Genomic DNA, 18842 nt, shown 5'->3' on the forward strand with positions numbered 1-18842 from the left:
ACCCCTTTTTTTTCCACCGTATTTTGGAGTCCTGCCTCATCTTTCTAAATTACTGATATTCAGCGGACCAGTGGCCCAGGGTCCTTGAGGGATTGCACCCACATCTCCACTGACTGTGCTGCTGTTTTTCATATCTTTAGATAGAAGCATAGATATACACCGGTACATATATACAGGGTGAGTCAAAAGTCTCAGGACACCCTTTTATTTCAGAAACAAAAGGGAAAATGAAATATCTGACTACCCCAGCAAGTAATGGGTGAGGGGCCTCATATTGGACCAAGGGCAAATGGGAAGGGGGTTATGTAGCTTATCAAAGAAGGCCAGAATTTTCTCAGAAATCGATTGCAGCAATCAGATTTGCAATATCTCTTGTGGTTCAAAAGTTAGAATAGAAACAGTTATATAAAAACATAGATACATACATAGACATATACATAGATATATAGAAGGATAGATATATACATAGATATATAGAAGGATAGATAGATAGATAGATAGATAGATAGATAGATAGATAGATATATAGAAACATAGATATATACCTTCGGCATTCCAGCTGCTGTGAAACTACAACTCCCAGCATCCAACATTCTCTGATGTCTTTCTAACTTCCATGAAGTTGTAGTTCCAGAAGAGCTGGAGGTTGCTGATCCCTGGTATAGATATATATATACATAGATTTCCAATACAGACTGGGGTTTAACAAAAAGTATTAACTGTAGATCAGGGGCCCTTGAACCTGCGGCTCCTCAGCAGAACTACAACCCCCAGCAACTGCAGGGTGTCAGGGCATGTTGGGAGTTGCTATTCTGCAACAGCTGGAGAGCCCCAGGTTGAAGACCACTACTGTAAATGATGCAGAAGATGCAGTTGCATCAAGGATCTGATGCTTGATGGATCCAATGGCCCCTCTACCACACAGGGAGACTGTAATTGGGCCCTGATGGATGGAGGGGCCCCAATACAGTTTTGCATTAGAACCCTGGAGGCGGAGCTATAAATGATGCCAGGCAGCGCACTATGGTACGGCATCTGGCACTGGGGCCTGCACCTCCGCTGCTCTGATGAACCATTGTTGGACTCACCCTCTGAATTTCTGATGAAGACTCTGTATTCCGTGGCCCTGGGCGCGCCGTTCCACGCCAAAACGATACGTCCTCGTCTTGCATCCAAGACACGGAGGTTTGTGATGGAAACCCCCACTGCTTCTGCAAACGGAAACAAATCAGCTTGACTGGATCCTTAAAGGGACTTTCCCCAGACACAGGGGTCACTTAGTCATGGGTGCTGGGTGACGACTACAGTGCCCCCAGGGGTTGTCACCCAGCATCTCCCAGATCACAGCTGGCATATAAATGTAGTCACATAATCCTCCTCCCTATTCCAGTCTACAGTTTCTGGAATTCTATTCATGAACCAAGATGCTCATTGGACAGATTACCTGTTCGGACACTGATGGACACGGGGGAGCCCTCTCGCCTCCCTATAAGCGCTGATACCGCGACATAGTAAGTTATGTCTTCTTGGAGCTCATCGATGTCAATCGCGTTTCGGTTGCCGGGAACGTTTACCGTTCTGTCAAAGCTTCCTGCGGGCAGATATTACAACTTAAACATTTCCACCCTTGAATACCATTTTTTGGGGTACAAAATTCTGTGATGATTAATTCTGTAAAATATCTTTATAATGGTTTGAGCTTTGTTTTTCTGATACAGAGCTCCAAATGCGCTGGACAGACACAAAGTATACAATTCAGTCTACCACCAGCTACCACTAGGGGGAGCACATGAGCTGACTAATAACGGTGTGCAGTAAGCTCCCTCTAGTGGTGACTGAAGACAATAGTGACAGTGTACAGTAAGCTCCCTCTAGTGGTGACTGAAGACAATGGTAACAGTGCACAGTAAGCTCCCTCTAGTGGTGACTAAAGACAATAGTAACACTGTACAGTAAGCTCCCTCTAGTGGTGACTGAAGACAATTGTAACAGTGTACAGTAAGCGCCCTCTAGTGGTGACTGAAGACAATAGTGACAGTGTACAGTAAGCTCCCTCTAGTGGTGACTGAAGACAATAGTAACAGTGTACAGTAAGCTCCCTCTAGTGGTGACTGAAGACAATAGTAACAGTGTACAGTAAGCTCCCTCTAGTGGTGACTGAAGACAATAGTAACAGTGTACAGTAAGCTCCCTCTAGTGGTGACTGAAGACAATAGTGACAGTGTACAGTAAGCTCCCTCTAGTGGTGACTGAAGACAATAGTGACAGTGTACAGTAAGCTCCCTCTAGTGGTGACTAAAGACAATAGTAACAGTGTACAGTAAGCTCCCTCTAGTGGTGACTGAAGACAATAGTAACAGTGTACAGTAAGCTCCCTCTAGTGGTGACTGAAGACAATAGTGACAGTGTACAGTAAGCTCCCTCTAGTGGTGACTGAAGACAATAGTAACGGTGTGCAGTAAGCTCCCTCTAATGGTGACTGAAGACAATAGTAACGGTGTACAGTAAGCTCCCTCTAGTGGTGACTGAAGACAATAGTGACAGTGTACAGTAAGCTCCCTCTAGTGGTGGCTGAAGACAATAGTAACGGTGTACAGTAAGCTCCCTCTAGTGGTGACTAAAGACAATAGTAACAGTGTACAGTAAGCTCCCTCTAGTGGTGACTAAAGACAATAGTAACAGTGTACAGTAAGCTCCCTCTAGTGGTGACTGAAGACAATAGTAACGGTGTACAGTAAGCTCCCTCTAGTGGTGACTAAAGACAATAGTAACAGTGTACAGTAAGCTCCCTCTAGTGGTGACTGAAGACAATAGTAACAGTGTACAGTAAGCTCCCTCTAGTGGTGACTGAAGACAATAGTAACAGTGTACAGTAAGCTCCCTCTAGTGGTGACTGAAGATAAACGTACCAGTGTACAGTAAGCTCCCTCTAGTGGTGACTGAAGACAATAGTGACAGTGTACAGTAAGCTCCCTCTAGTGGTGACTGAAGACAATAGTAACAGTGTACAGTAAGCGCCCTCTAGTGGTGACTGAAGACAATAGTGACAGTGTACAGTAAGCTCCCTCTAGTGGTGCCTGAAGACAATAGTAACAGTGTACAGTAAGCTCCCTCTAGTGGTGACTGAAGACAATAGTAACAGTGTACAGTAAGCTCCCTCTAGTGGTGCCTGAAGACAATAGTAACAGTGTACAGTAAGCTCCCTCTAGTGGTGACTGAAGACAATAGTGACACTGTACAGTAAGCTCCCTCTAGTGGTGACTGAAGACAATAGTAACAGTGTGCAGTAAGCTCCCTCTAGTGGAGACTGAAGACAATAGTAACAGTGTACAGTAAGCTCCCTCTAGTGGAGACTGAAGACAATAGTAACAGTGTACAGTAAGCTCCCTCTAGTGTGACTGAAGACAATAGTAACAGTGTACAGTAAGCTCCCTCTAGTGGTGACTGAAGACAATAGTAACAGTGTACAGTAAGCTCCCTCTAGTGGTGACTGAAGACAATGGTAACAGTGCACAGTAAGCTCCCTCTAGCGGTGACTGAAGACAATAGTAACACTGTACAGTAAGCTCCCTCTAGTGGTGACTGAAGACAATGGTAACAGTGTACAGTAAGCTCCCTCTAGCGGTGACTGAAGACAATAGTAACAGTGTACAGTAAGCTCCCTCTAGCGGTGACTGAAGACAATAGTAACAGTGTGCAGTAAGCTCCCTCTAGTGGTGACTGAAGACAATAATAACAGTGTACAGTAAGCTCCCTCTAGTGGTGACTGAAGACAATAGTAACAGTGTACAGTAAGCTCCCTCTAGCGGTGACTGAAGACAATAGTAACAGTGTACAGTAAGCGCCCTCTAGTGGTGACTGAAGACAATAGTAACAGTGTACAGTAAGCTCCCTCTAGTGGTGACTGAAGACAATAGTAACAGTGTACAGTAAGCTCCCTCTAGTGGTGACTGAAGACAATAGTGACAGTGTACAGTAAGCGCCCTCTAGCGGTGACTGAAGACAATAGTAACAGTGTACAGTAAGCGCCCTCTAGTGGTGACTGAAGACAATAGTAACAGTGTACAGTACGCTCCCTCTAGTGGTGGCTGAAGACAATAGTAACAGTGTGCAGTAAGCTCCCTCTAGTGGTGACTGAAGACAATAGTGACAGTGTACAGTAAGCTCCCTCTAGTGGTGACTAAAGACAATAGTAACAGTGTACAGTAAGCTCCCTCTAGTGGTGACTGAAGACAATAGTAACAGTGTACAGTACGCTCCCTCTAGTGGTGACTGAAGACAATAGTAACAGTGTGCAGTAAGCTCCCTCTAGTGGTGACTGAAGACAATAATAACAGTGTACAGTAAGCTCCCTCTAGTGGTGACTGAAGACAATAGTAACAGTGTACAGTAAGCTCCCTCTAGCGGTGACTGAAGACAATAGTAACAGTGTACAGTAAGCGCCCTCTAGTGGTGACTGAAGACAATAGTAACAGTGTACAGTAAGCTCCCTCTAGTGGTGACTGAAGACAATAGTAACAGTGTACAGTAAGCGCCCTCTAGCGGTGACTGAAGACAATAGTAACAGTGTACAGTAAGCGCCCTCTAGTGGTGACTGAAGACAATAGTAACAGTGTACAGTACGCTCCCTCTAGTGGTGGCTGAAGACAATAGTAACAGTGTGCAGTAAGCTCCCTCTAGTGGTGACTGAAGACAATAGTGACAGTGTACAGTAAGCTCCCTCTAGTGGTGACTAAAGACAATAGTAACAGTGTACAGTAAGCTCCCTCTAGTGGTGACTGAAGACAATAGTAACAGTGTACAGTACGCTCCCTCTAGTGGTGACTGAAGACAATAGTAACAGTGTACAGTAAGCTCCCTCTAGTGGTGACTGAAGACAATAGTAACAGTGTACAGTAAGCTCCCTCTAGTGGTGACTGAAGACAATAGTAACAGTGTACAGTAAGCTCCCTCTAGTGGTGACTGAAGACAATAGTAACAGTGTACAGTACGCTCCCTCTAGTGGTGACTGAAGACAATAGTAACAGTGTACAGTAAGCTCCCTCTAGTGGTGACCTTACCATCAGCACTGCGAATCACAACCTTGTATTCTGTAGCACCAGCTAATCCATTCCATGACAACCGCACCCGCCTGCCTGTGGCATCTACGAGCCGCAAGTTTGTGACTGAGCCAATGGCACCTCCATTCAAAGGAAATAAAAGCAATGTTATTGCAATTTACCAGGTGAAATATTCAAAAATACTGCATCCACATTGGTTTAGATAGAGAGATAGTAAATGTAATTTATGGGCAGCACAGTAGAAAAAGTAACAGTGTGCCAGCGGCTGTGGAGGCGATCAAGCATCCAAAGTATGGGCTCATTCATTTACACGACCGCGCCGTGTTTTGCAGTCCGCAAATTGCGGATCCGCAAAACACAGATGCCGCCCGTGTGCCTTCCGCAATTTGCCCATTAGAGAAATGCCTATTCTTGTCCGCAAAACGGACAAGAATAGGACATGATCTATAATTTTTGCGGGGCTATAGATTGATAATTAGATCTCATACCTGTTTCAGAAGTGGTTGCAGGTGTCGCAATTTCCTTGCCATCATACAGTGTGAACAGTGTGATACGATATTCTGTTCCCGGCCGGAGACCCGTGATCTCATAGTTGTTGATGGTTGTCGGTAGGTTCACGATCTGTGGACTTTTTGCGCCGCCTGTAAAGTGTTCACGTAGCTGGAATGAATTCCCTGTTTGGATCTTGAGATTCTTCCTCTGGTTCCATCGTTAAGTACTTACCTCTCTCTCGTCTCCACTCCAGCCGGTAGCCTGTGGCCTCGGGGATGAGATTCCATGTCACCTGGATGGAGGTCGGACTGTTGGCAAATGTTCTGAGCACCTGAGCAATCCCAGATTCTGGAAAAGAAGGACAGCACATGGCAGCGAGTGAGCTGGAGGAGCAGAATGTAGTGCTGCATGCAGTTGGTGCGTCCATGAATTGCATTAGAAGCAGTTTTTCACGGTTGTAGCTGGAGGTGAGGGGGGTGGGAATAGGGGACAATCCTGCTTTTTGGGTAATTTATCGTCTTTTACCTGTTTTGACTCGGGTGGACACAGCTGCTCCTTCCGTGGCTCCGAAGAGCGGGCTGACGGACACGGTGTACTCGGTGTTAGGCTGCAGATTCTGGATGGCATAAGAAGAAACGGTTCGGCCAACATCGAAATCTTTGGTGTCGTCTCCTGCAGAGAAAACAATTTTTTTGTAAAAATCAATGTCTGACGAAAAGCTCTGCAACTTTCTAATATCCTTTGCGTTTCAGTCCCTCGCTATTTTCAAGATCTCTGCTTGCTGTCATCAACTCGATACAGTCCTGTTTCCATTCACAGGCTAGTGCTGCTCATGCGGCTGTTGCTTGATACAATGTATCAGTGTAGACAATCCCCTGTGAGCACCACACAGCCGCAGCCCAAATCTCCTTCTCTACTTATTTACACTGATACATTGTAGCAAACGTTCAGCTGTAGGAAAGCAGGACTGGGTCGCTCCCTATGCATTTTCCAGTGAGGAGAGCAGATGTCACTGCTGAAAGGGTAGTCCTTATCACCCATTTGAAAAAAAATTAGATTCCATCCACCCAGATTGGCCCCTTATCTCCAGGGGCCCCATAGCAGCTGCATGGCCTGCCTCTGTGGTAAACGGAGCCTTGCAAAAACAAATTTAATTAGATGGACTGGACTGGAATTCATGAAGTGCTTATATACACTTATAATAGGGTGTGCTGGCTGCAATACCCAAAACAGCCTGTACTCCAGAGTGGCGCTGTCTATATTTGGGGGGCCTTTGATATCTCCATTGCAAAGATTTTGCTGTAATGTACATTTATGGGGTAAGTATAACGGCTACTAATGTAGTCGGGGTATATCCTGAGGTCGTGTCAGGACAGCCGGTGACGTGTTCTTTCATGTCCTTCTTGTCTTGCCATTCTTTATACCGGTCTTTGAATAGCTTCCAATAATTCCTTCCAGGTAACTCCCTTGGTAACATTGGCCCCGTGCTCCAAGAAGACAATCGCTGGCAGGAGATCGGGCTCCTGCCCATTCCTGCCCGTTATTGTTATGTGGTGAGGCTTAGGGGTTTATGATACGGAAACAAGTTAATTGCATTCATTACCATCTGTAACAAGTATCAGAGCAAGAATCTAACGTCTTCCAAGACGTCCTGCAACCACAATGCAATGTTATGTCTCTAGCAGAGGAGACGGGGCCCCTGAAATCCAGAGGTCTGGTCCAAGGGCAGAAGGACTGTTGCAACCAAGAAGGTCCTTCCGCCTTGGATCTAAAATGACAAATTAAGCAACTTTGTATCTAGTCTTGATTAAAAATGTGTACAGCTCCTATGCAGAAATATGTGTCTCCATGGTAACAGACTACAAACATCCCCTGTGTTGTCTCATCCTGCAGTCAGTTCTCTTCCACCTTTCCCCTACTTCTTGCCAAATATACATTTAGAAATAATAGGGAACAGGTGAAATCCACTATGTCTGCAGGATCAGACTACATGGGGTTTTGTTTGTAGTCTGTTACCACGGAGACACATAGGGCTGCAGAGAAGCTGTAGGCACATGACAGTAGGAGACTTTTCACCAAGGAAAATTTGCATTGTTGCCTCATTTTAGATACATTTGAGTAATGAAAAAAAGGGCAAGTGCAGGATTTGTTTTAGGCAGTGTGAACATGATCCAAAGCCGTAGCTAGGGCTAATACCCTGGCCGTAGGAGCGTGTGCCTTGGCATTCAGCACCCTGCCAGTACTTCTTAGCTACACCCCTGTTATTGTGGGGATCGTTATTACGTATTTCTAAATATTCCAGATACAGACGGACCATATTGCGCCATCACTAGGCTGATTTGCCATTCAAACCTTTGGTGACCCCCACGTGGAGGGCATGTGCTACATTTGACAGACATCCCATACCTGTTTGGGATACCCAGGAGATTCGGTAACCAGTTGCCATACCTGTTTGGGATACCCAGGAGATTCGGTAACCAGTGGCTTCTCTGACCCCCCTCCATGTTGCTGTCATACTTTGGGAGGTCACATCTTGGATGTTCAGGTCAGTGACTCCACCTAAACGCTCTGTGGATGAGAGAAGAGATATCATGTATGGCTCCCCCTACAGGAGACACAGTACATAATAACTGCATAAAATGGATCAGTGACTCCGATACGTATACCGCCCAATGTGATAATCACAAATCACTTAGAATGATACAGTTGGGCAGGACTTATGTTAGATGGCGTCCTGTGTTGTACCTTTAGTTGGTAAAGTCCGTCTCCGGTCATGGTGTACTGTTGTGAAGTACAAATAACCTTCCCATACAGTGGTATGTAGTATGTTACCCACAGAGCAGTGCCATAGATGAGCCAAATAATACGTCCCCTAGCGCTGCTGCTGCCACCCCACACTGCAAAAGTGATACACTGTACAGTGCAGAAGCACCACACAGTGCAGTAAATGCTCAAATAACACCGCCATACTGTGCTCAGATAATACCATTATACAGCGTCCTAATAATACTAAGATACACTGCTCAAATATAACTGTTATACAGTATTCAAATAATACCATAATGTAGTGCTCAAATTATACCGCTATAAAGTTTTCTAAAAGTACTAATATACAGTACTCAAATAATACCAGTATACAGTGTTCAACTAATACCACCATATAGTGTTGAAATAATACCGCTATAAGTGCTCAAATAATAGACAAACACTGTTCACCTCACAGCTCCATCCATAAATGAATCTATTAACCATCTTATGCAATCTATAAACAAAGGCTCATGCACACAAACGTATTTACTTTCCGTGTTCGTTTCCGTTTTTTTACGGACCGAATACAGAACCATTCATTTCAATAAGTCCGTAAAAAAAAAACCAGAAGTTAGGCCTCATGCACACGGCCGTTGCGGTCACCAATGCACGGGCAACATCCGTGCAGTGGGCCGGACCCATTGAACTTGAATGGGTCCGTGGTATGTCCGCAGAACCACAGAAAGCTCCGTAGTGCTTCCGGTGTTCCGTCCCGTGACTCCGTTCCGCAACTCCGGAATTGCGGATCCATTCAAGTGAATGGGTCCGCATCCGTGATGCAGGATGCACACGGCTGGCAGCCGAACCGCCGTTTGCGGGCGGTCCAACGGCCGTGTGCATGAGACCTTACTCCGTGAACATTCCGTTTGTGTATCTCCGTTCCGCAATTTTTTTTAAAATATCCTATTATTGTCCGCATTACGCACACGGATAGTACTGTTCTATTAGGGGCCAGAATACGGAATGCACACGGACGTCATCCGTATTTTTTGCAGATCCGTTTTTTGCTGACCGCAAAATACATACGGTCGTGTACATGAGGCCTAATACTGCTATAATTACCAGGCCATTGGTGGAGTCCACATCAGTAGGGGTAGTAGTTTGGTAGTTTTGCCCCCTTATCTTATACTTACGGGTTCGGCCAGTAACAGTGACCGATGCACCAGTCTGCTGCTGGTACTGTGGATAGAGCACCAGAATATACTCGGTATCGGATCTGAGGTCCCCGAGGGTGTCGGACAATGCACTTCCACTCAGGGTCTTCTCTCCTGTCCTTCCATCTGCAAATCAAGAAAGCATGATGAGGGTGATTATCCCCACAATAAATCATCTCCTAGTGAGTCATGGGACTCTGCGCCCTAGGGCAGAGAATTCTCTAATTGCTGGAGATATTCAGCAGGGCGTGGAGCAGGGGCGACAAAGCTAGAAGCATGCAGGCGTCAGAAGCAGACATGTACAGGTACGTCCAGGGATGAGGCTGGAGCCCATCCAGCTGCAGCTCCTGGAGCTTCTATTCTAGAGCGGCAAAAATCCCCAAAATTCCTTAAAGAGCCCAAACACTGAAAAATCAAAACCTTTGACACAATGGATCTGTGACCTCCCCTTAAAGGAATTGTCTAGTTCAGAGAACCCATTTCTTTTTAATATTAGGACATTTTAGGGGGTCTCCCATTCAAGAACTCTTTAGCTCTGGAGGACCCGACACATCCGGGCATTTCATACGCAGTAAATTGATTTCACCGTGTAATGCTTCTGTTTCCCTGTGGTGGCGCTGTTGGGAAATTGAACACTCGTCATTGAGTTTGCCAACCATTGATCGCTAGGGATCTCATTAACAGACTATTCAGCTTCCTGACAGAGGATGCCTCTAACACTAAGGGACTGACCAAAGCAGGCAAGCGATTAAAAAGCACATGTCAGCAGAATCAACCCTATTTCAACAAACACGCTGATTAAATTGATGCCTGGCTTGTGAAAATTGGTTGCAGCGTCTTCATGCAAATTAGGGCTCCAGTGCACTGAGGTTAGGGCTCCAGTGCACTGAGGTTAGGGTTCCAGTGCACTGAGGGGTGGTGCTTAGACACTCAGTGCACTTCAGCTCCTCAGCTTTCCAGTGCTGGCCACGCCCTAGTGCACTGAATCCCTCATTTGCATATATTTGCATTTTTCTTGAGAACACCACAACCGATTTTCACACAATGGGTATCATATTAATCAGCAGGATCCATCCAGCTAGGCAGTAGATAGGGTTGATCCTGCTGACAGGTGCTCTTTAAAATAGCATAACTTCCTAAACATGGTGATACTAACCTCTAGTGGAATAGGTGAGCCTGTATCCTGATGGGGGTTCTCCTCCAGAAACGGTCCATGCCAGTCTCAGAAAGGAAGGGCCGGCCGCTGTCACTCTGAAGTTGGATATGCCAAGGGGGATTACTATAAAATGCACAATTTTGGGTTACTCATCTTGTTTATGGAAAATTCTGGAAACTCATGAGACCATCATTCATCTACTTAAAGGAGGACTCCGCATTTAAATTCCAGAGATTTAAGCTCAGTGACAACTGACATTAAGTATTCTTTGCTTTTTCCTCCCTATAATGAGAATATCTTACAGGTCTTTCCCCGGCCAGAGACGGACTCTCCAATGCTGTTGGCATATAAAGCGGTCACAGTAACCGAATAATCTGTGCCGGCCCGGAGGTTTTGTAGGAGGGTAGACGTCTGTGCGGAGGTCAGGCTGATCTGTGGGCAGAAACCAGAAGACAGTATATTCCAATATCCTCCATGTAGGGATAATATTACTACTAGTTCTCCTACTTATAAATATAATTGTACATAGGAGCAGTATTATAGTAGTTATATTCTTGTACATAGGAGCAGTATTATAGTAGTTATATTCTTGTACATAGGAGCAGTATTATAGTAGTTATATTCTTGTACATAGGAGCAGTATTATAGTAGTTATAGTCTTGTACATAGGAGCAGTATTATAGTAGTTATAGTCTTGTACACAGGAGGCAGTATTATAGTAGTTATATTCTTGTACATAGGAGGTAGTATTATAGTAGTTATATTCTTGTACATAGGAGGTAGTATTATAGTAGTTATATTCTTGTACATAGGAGGTAGTATTATAGTAGTTATATTCTTGTACATAGGAGCAGTATTATAGTAGTTATATTCTTGTACATAGGAGCAGTATTATAGTAGTTATATTCCTGTACATAGGAGCAGTATTATAGTAGTTATAGTCTTGTACATAGGAGCAGTATTATAGTAGTTATATTCTTGTACATAGGAGCAGTATTATAGCAGTTATATTCTTGTACATAGGAGCAGTATTATAGTAGTTATATTCTTGTACATGGGAGCAGTAATATAGTAGTTATATTCTTGTACATAGTAGCAGTATTAGGCCTATTGCACACGGCCGTTTTTTTTCCCCGTTTACTGGCCGTTTTTTGCGTTCCGTATACGGTCCGTATACGGAACCATTCATTTCAATGGGTCCGCAAAAAAAACGGAATGTACTCCGTATGCATTCCGTTTCCGTATATCCGTTTTTCCGTTCCGTTTTAACATAGAACATGTCCTATTATTGCCCGCAAATCACAGTCCGTGGCTCCATTCAAGTCAATGGATCCGCCAAAAAAACGGAACACATACGGAAATGCATCCGTATGTCTTCCGTTTCCGTTCCGTTTTTTCCTGAACCATCTATTGAAAATGTTATGGCCAACCCAATTTTATCTATGTAATTACTGTATACTGTATATGCCATACGGAAAAACGGAACGGAAAAACGGAACAGAAACGGAAACACAACGGAAACAAAAAACGGAACAGCGGATCCATGAAAAACGGACCGCAAAACACTGAAAAAGCCATACGGTCGTGTGCAATAGGCCTTATAGTAGTTATATTCTTGTACATAGGAGGCAGTATTATAGTAGTTATATTCTTGTGCATAGGAGCAGTATTATAGTAGTTATATTCTTGTACATAGGAGCAGTAATATAGTAGTTATATTCTTGTACATAGTAGCAGTATTATAGTAGTTATATTCTTGTACATAGGAGGCAGTATTATAGTAGTTATATTCTTGTCAATAGGGGGCAGTATTATAGTAGTTTTATTCTTGTACATAGGAGGCAGTATTATAGTAGTTATATTCTTGTACATAGGAGGCAGTATTGTAGTAGTTATATTCTTGTACATAGGAGACAGCATTATAGTAGTTATATTCTTGTACATAGGAGCAGTATTATAGTAGTTATATTCTTGTACATAGGAGCAGTATTATAGTAGTTATATTCTTGTACATAGGGGGCAGTATTATAGTAGTTATATTCTTGTACATAGGAGGCAGTATTATAGTGGTTATATTCTTGTACATAGGAGGCAGTATTATAGTAGTTACATTCTTGTACATAGGAGCAGTATTATAGTAGTTATATTCTTATACATAGGTGCAGTAATATATTAGTTATATTCTTGTACATAGGAGCAGTATTATAGTGGTTATATTCTCTTACATAGGAGCAGTATTATAGTGGTTATATTCTTGTACACAGGAGCAGTATTATAGTAGTTATATTCTTGTACATAGGAGGCAGCATTATAGTAGTTATATTCTTATACATAGGTGCAAAAATATAGTAGTTATATTCTTGTACATAGGAGCAGTATTATAGTAGTATAGTCTTGTACATAGGAGGCAGTATTATAGTAGTTATATTATTGTACATAGGAGCAGTATTATAGTAGTTACATTCTTGTACATAGTAGCAGTATTATAATATTTATATTTTTGTACATAGGAGCAGTATTATAGTAGTTATATTCTTATACATAGGTGCAGTATTATAGCAGTTATATTCTTGTACATAGGAGCAGTATTATAGCAGTTATATTCTTGTCCATAGGAGGAGAAGTATTATAGTAAGTATATTCTTGGACATAGGAGCAGTATTATAGTAGTTATATTCTTGTACATAGGAGCAGTATTATAATAGTTATATTATTGTACATAGGAGCAGTATTATAGTAGTTATATTCTTGTACATAGGTGCAGTATAATAGTAGTTATATTCTTGTACATAGGAGCAGTATTATAGCAGTTATATTCTTGCACATAGGAGGCAGTATTATAGTAGTTATATTCCTGTACATAGGAGCAGTATTATAGTAGCTATATTCTTGTACATAGGAGGCAGTATTATAGTAGTTATATTCTTGTACATAGGAGCAGTATTATAGTAGTTATATTCTTGTACATAGGAGCAGTATTATAGTAGGTATATTCTTGTACATAGGAGGCAGTATTATAGTAGTTATATTCCTGTACATAGGAGCAGTATTATAGTAGGTATATTCTTGCACATAGGAGGCAGTATTATAATAGTTATATTCTTGTACATAGGAGCAGTATTATAATAGTTATATTCTTGTACATAGGAGCAGTATTATAATAGTTATATTCTTGTACATAGGAGGCAGTATTATAGTAGTTATATTCTTGTACATAGGAGCAGTATTATAGTAGTTATATTCTTGTATATAGGAGGCAGTATTATAGTAGTTATATTCTTGTACATAGGAGGCAGTATTATAGTAGTTATATTCCTGTACATAGGGGGCAGTATTATAGTAGTTATATTCTTGTACATAGGAGCAGTATTATAGTAGTTATATTCTTGTACATAGAAGGCAGTATTATAGTCGTTATATTCTTGTACATTGGAGGTCCTCACCTCTGGTTTGTGTTAGCAGGCTATAGCGGTGACATGACCATATATGGCAGCTTTTGAATTTGAAAAAAAACAAAACTTTGAGCATTGTCATTATGATAGCCCAGTACCTCTCTTAGCTCCAGTGGGATCTGCTGTCCTAAACCAGTAAGGGGACCATAAACAATTTTATATCCAGTAACTGGCCCTGTGGCTGCCGTCCATCGTATCCTCATGGAGTCTGCTGTCTGATCAGAGAAAACCAGGTTGGAAAGTCCTGTATAAGTTTCTGAGGCTAAAATTACAAGATTACACATATTATTGGAAATAAAGTAACATGGTTATATACACAGTAGCAGGGCTGATACTGTCAGGTGGAGCAGAGATGAGTTTGTTTGGCTCATCCATGATGTGTTATCTGTGGTGTTGCATAGGACTACACTATTTAAACTCTAAAAAGTTTTGTCACAAATTTAGATCTGCTACATATGTATAGATTTTTAATAGTATTTTTGGCTTACTGATGTCAGGAATGTAGAGTCCTCCAGTAGATACACAGACTTTGCGGGATACAAGCGGAAGAAGAGTCCCCAGAATCCTGAAATCATTGACATAGAAGAAGAAGTCCTCTACTGGAGTAGACGCTACTCTGGTCAGCTCCCGACTGTCAGCATTTTTTATTCCTTAAGAAAATATGAGATGTCAAAAAGTCCTTGAGTTGAGATTCATCTATAATTTCTGTTTACCATCAAAATTCTGTTTACCTGCAGCTGCCACTAGAGGGAGCTCATTGCCTCAAATTGAGAACTTTATAAATCTGTATGCAGTGAGCTCCCTCTAGAGGTGGCTGCAGGTTTACAATACAGCATATTCGACCTAATAACCAAAGGGCCCCTAGAAGTGGTGTGGTCAGCTGCCATGGTATTTACTATAACTCCAATTTTAAAGGAATTGTCAGAAAGACAATGGACACATTTTTGGATAAATATAGACAAGGGTCACTCGGAGCTCATGGGCCCTTTACCTACCATGTACCATTATTTTTATTTGGCAGAGGGGCTATTGGGCCCCATCAGAGTTCTGGTGTTAATGCTAGCTTTGCACCCACCTATAGCTACACCCATAAATTCGTATTTTGAACCCTTGGAGAAACGCCTCCTGTTTAACCCTTAGATCTGGGACGTACCGACAGCAAAGATTTTTATTCCTTGGCTCTTTAGTCTCTCTGATGCTTCGTCAACGTCATCCTGGGATTTTCCATCCGTTATCAAAACTACAATCTGGAAATAAACACAAGTTCGTAATGTAGAACCGAACAACATCTGGGCTGGGAACAGCAGGAACTGGAAATTAAAATTACTGTGAGATCTGTGATTGGGTACAAGGCTCGATTAGGGCATTTTTTAGGGACTTCCATCACTATGTGCCCTCCAAGAACGACCTGCTGTAGCTTTGTATGCTAACAGCTGGATGATGTGTTATTAGGCACTATGTGGTGGTATTCTTAGGTGATATATGGTTGTATTAATTAGGCACTATATGATGGTATTATTAGGTACAATATGGTGATATTATTATGTACTATATAGTGTTATTATTTGGTACTATATGGTGGTATTCTTAGACATTATCTGATCGTATTAATTGGGCACTATATGTATCTGCACAGTAGGCAGGAACACACATGCACGGTGAGCTGTAACCTCGCCCGCTTTCCCTGCCTACTTGCTGTGCAAGGCAAGCCCTAGGCGGCAAGTCCGCAACTGGTCAATGTTCCCTACTCTGCTAGGTGCAGGACTGACTCACACAGAGAAGAAACTACACAAAGACGAGGTCGTATAGGAATGGGTCAGAACCGGACGGACAATGCAGTACCAAATCAGACGACAGAAGGTAGTCAGAATAGCCAAGCTGAAGTCAGAGCCAGACAGGAAACACGGTACCAAATCACGAGACAGAAAGGAAAGTTGAGGTCAATAATAGAAGCAATCCAAAAACACACAGAACCGGAACCAGGAGCACAGATAGGGAGTCAGAGACTATCACTGGTACATGTCCAGGAAGGGATTTAAATAGAGCGCAGAGTCCCAGGATCAGATAGGTCATGACTCGGCGCTCCATTAGTCAGAACACTAGTACACAGGAATAGATCAGCTGAGCAATCATCCCACTGCTAGTCTTCTCCAGCACACGCCCCCTGTGGGGAGAAAGAGCATTGCACCCGGTTGCTAAGGTTGCTGTCATGTCACTGGGGAGCGTGGCTTAGCAGCGCATCTTTCCCAGTGCTATCGCGCTGAAACTGGAGATCTCGCCACTGCCAGGACAGGTAAGTTTGTGACAATATGGTGGTAGTATTTTATACTATATGATCTCATTATTAGGCACTATATAATAGAAATATTTACGTGCTATGTGGTAGTATTATTAGGCAGTATACTGTGGTATTTTTAGATACTTTAGGCTAGTATTATTAGGCACTATATGGTGGTATTATTAAGCACTTTATATTGGTATTATTTTGCACTATATGGTGGCATTACTAGGTACTATATCATGGAATTATTGGGCACAGTATGGCGGTATGCATTAGGCACAGTACAGCACAATTATTTAAGCACTATGTAGCTAGTTACAGTGCTGCCCATAATTATTCATACCCCTGGCAAATTTTGACTTAAAGTTACTTTTATTCAACCAGCAAGTAATTTTTTGACGGGAAATGACAGGGGTGTCTCCCAAAAGAGAATAAGACGATGTACAAGAGGCTTTATTTTGGAAAAAAAATTATTTCTCAGCTTTTATTTACATTTGAGCAAAAAATACAAGATGTTCCGCACTGTGTAAAATCTCCGAGGACGTGGTCGGAAGCCAAAAGTGACACCTGTGCTGCCAGGAGGATAGTTAGAATCCAAGGATCACCACCATGGCCATCCTGGTGAATCTGGGCTCTGCTGGTGGCAATGTCTCAAGGCAGACAATCCAACGGACACTGCACACTGCAGACCAAGGAGGACGCCATTTCTCCAGATAAGGCACACAAAAGCTTGCTTGGCCTTTGCAAAAGCTCATCTGGACAAAGAAGAAGACTTCTGGTCTTCTGTGTTATGGTCAGATGAAACAAAAATTTAATTGTTTGGTCACAATGATGTTTCCTTTATTTGGCATAAAAATTGAGAAGCCTTCAACCCAAAGAACACCATCCCCACTGTCAAACATGGTGGTGGGAACCTAATGCTTTGGGGGTGTTTTTCAGCCAATGGACCAGGGAACCTAATCACAGTAAACGGCACCATGAAAAAAGAGCAACACATGAGGATTCTCAACGACAACATCAGGCCGTCTGCAGAGAAACGTGGCCTTGGGCACCAGTGGACATTTCAGCATGACAATGACCCAAAACACACAGCAAAAGTGGTGAAGAAATGGTTAACAGACAACAACATTAACGTTTTGGAGAGGCCCAGGCCAGAGTCCAGACTGGAATCCAATGGAGAATCTGTGGAGGGAGCTAAAGATCAGGGTGATGGCAAGAAGACCCTCCAACCTGAAAGATTTGGAGCTCATTGCTGAAGATGAATGGGCAAAAATACCTGTGGAGACCTGCAAAAAGCTGCTCTGCAATTATAGGAAGCGTCTGATCGCTGTAATAGCCAATAAAGGCTTTTCTATTGATTATTGAGAAGGGTAGGAATAATTTTGGACTGGACACTTTTTGCTCAAATGTAAATAAAAGCTGAGAAATGTTTTTTTACACAATAATGCCTCTTGTACATCGTCTTATTATCTTTTGGGAGACACCTCTGTCATTTCCCATCAAAAAATTACTTTCTGGTTGAATAAAAGTAACTTTAAGTCAAAATTTGCCTGGGGTAGGAATAATTATGGGCAGCACTGTATATACACACTGCGTGGTGGAAATGAATGCAGAATTCTATGGTGGTATTATTGAGGTATTAAGCACGATATAGTGATACTATTTGAGCACTGTATGGTGGTATTATAGACAGTATATGGTGATATTATTTGGGCACTGTAAGGTAACATTGTTTAGGCAGTTATGGTGATATTATTCATGCACTATATGGTAGTATTGTTTAGGTTCTTTTGGGACTATGAAATGGACATTATTTTAACATGCGCATGAACGTATTTTGTTTCCGTGTCCGCTCCGTTTGCTGTGTTGCTGTCCGCATCAGTATGTCCATTCCGTAGCCCCGCAAAAAAAAAATATAGAACATGTCCTATTCCTGTCGGTTTTGCGGGCAAGGATAGGCATTGTTACAATGGATCCGCAAAAAAAAATGGATGACATACGGACGTCATCTGTTTTTATTTGCGGACTGCAAAACACATACGGTCGTGTGCATGAGGCCTAAGGCTGTATCTGCTGTGAGAGTAATTCGGTACCAGTCTGTAACTCATCTTGTTTATGATTAGTGCAATTGTCTGTATTATGTATGTGCAGCGCTTATCATATGTACAGCGCTATCGAATGAATGGCGCTTTAATAATAATAATACAATATAACATTTGTAATTTGTCATTCACACTTGTCGTTCTTCTGACCTTGGGTATGTTGGGCCGCAGAAAGGATGTTCCAAAAAAGTTATCTGAAACATATCTCAGTCCAGAGCCCGTCCGTGTGTTCCCTGACTTGTAGGACAGGGTCCTTATGGCCTGAATCACCTGGGAACCATTTTGGTATTGAGAGAAATCGAACTCTGTTCTAAAAAAAATACAGTTAATTTAGTAT

The 18842-nt window shown here is 42.5% G+C and overlaps 1 protein-coding gene across 1 annotated transcript in view; it reads right to left on the reverse strand.

Annotated features, from left to right (window-relative positions):
- The window catches only part of COL7A1 (collagen type VII alpha 1 chain), a 92384-nt gene that overhangs the window by 53518 nt on the left and 20024 nt on the right, over positions 1-18842 (reverse strand). Inside the window, exons 4-17 of the mRNA XM_044277444.1 lie at positions 18656-18815; positions 15276-15369; positions 14611-14772; positions 14221-14384; positions 10973-11102; positions 10671-10793; positions 9494-9640; positions 8001-8120; positions 6078-6224; positions 5784-5900; positions 5549-5701; positions 5061-5180; positions 1445-1591; positions 1089-1211 (exon numbers count right to left, since the gene is read on the reverse strand). Coding sequence (XP_044133379.1) covers positions 1089-1211; positions 1445-1591; positions 5061-5180; positions 5549-5701; positions 5784-5900; positions 6078-6224; positions 8001-8120; positions 9494-9640; positions 10671-10793; positions 10973-11102; positions 14221-14384; positions 14611-14772; positions 15276-15369; positions 18656-18815 — 1907 coding nt within the window. The remainder of the gene's footprint in view (positions 1-1088; positions 1212-1444; positions 1592-5060; positions 5181-5548; positions 5702-5783; positions 5901-6077; positions 6225-8000; positions 8121-9493; positions 9641-10670; positions 10794-10972; positions 11103-14220; positions 14385-14610; positions 14773-15275; positions 15370-18655; positions 18816-18842) is intronic.

The sequence above is a fragment of the Bufo gargarizans genome, chromosome 2, assembly GCF_014858855.1.
Source record: "Bufo gargarizans isolate SCDJY-AF-19 chromosome 2, ASM1485885v1, whole genome shotgun sequence".
Taxonomy (NCBI): domain Eukaryota; kingdom Metazoa; phylum Chordata; class Amphibia; order Anura; family Bufonidae; genus Bufo; species Bufo gargarizans.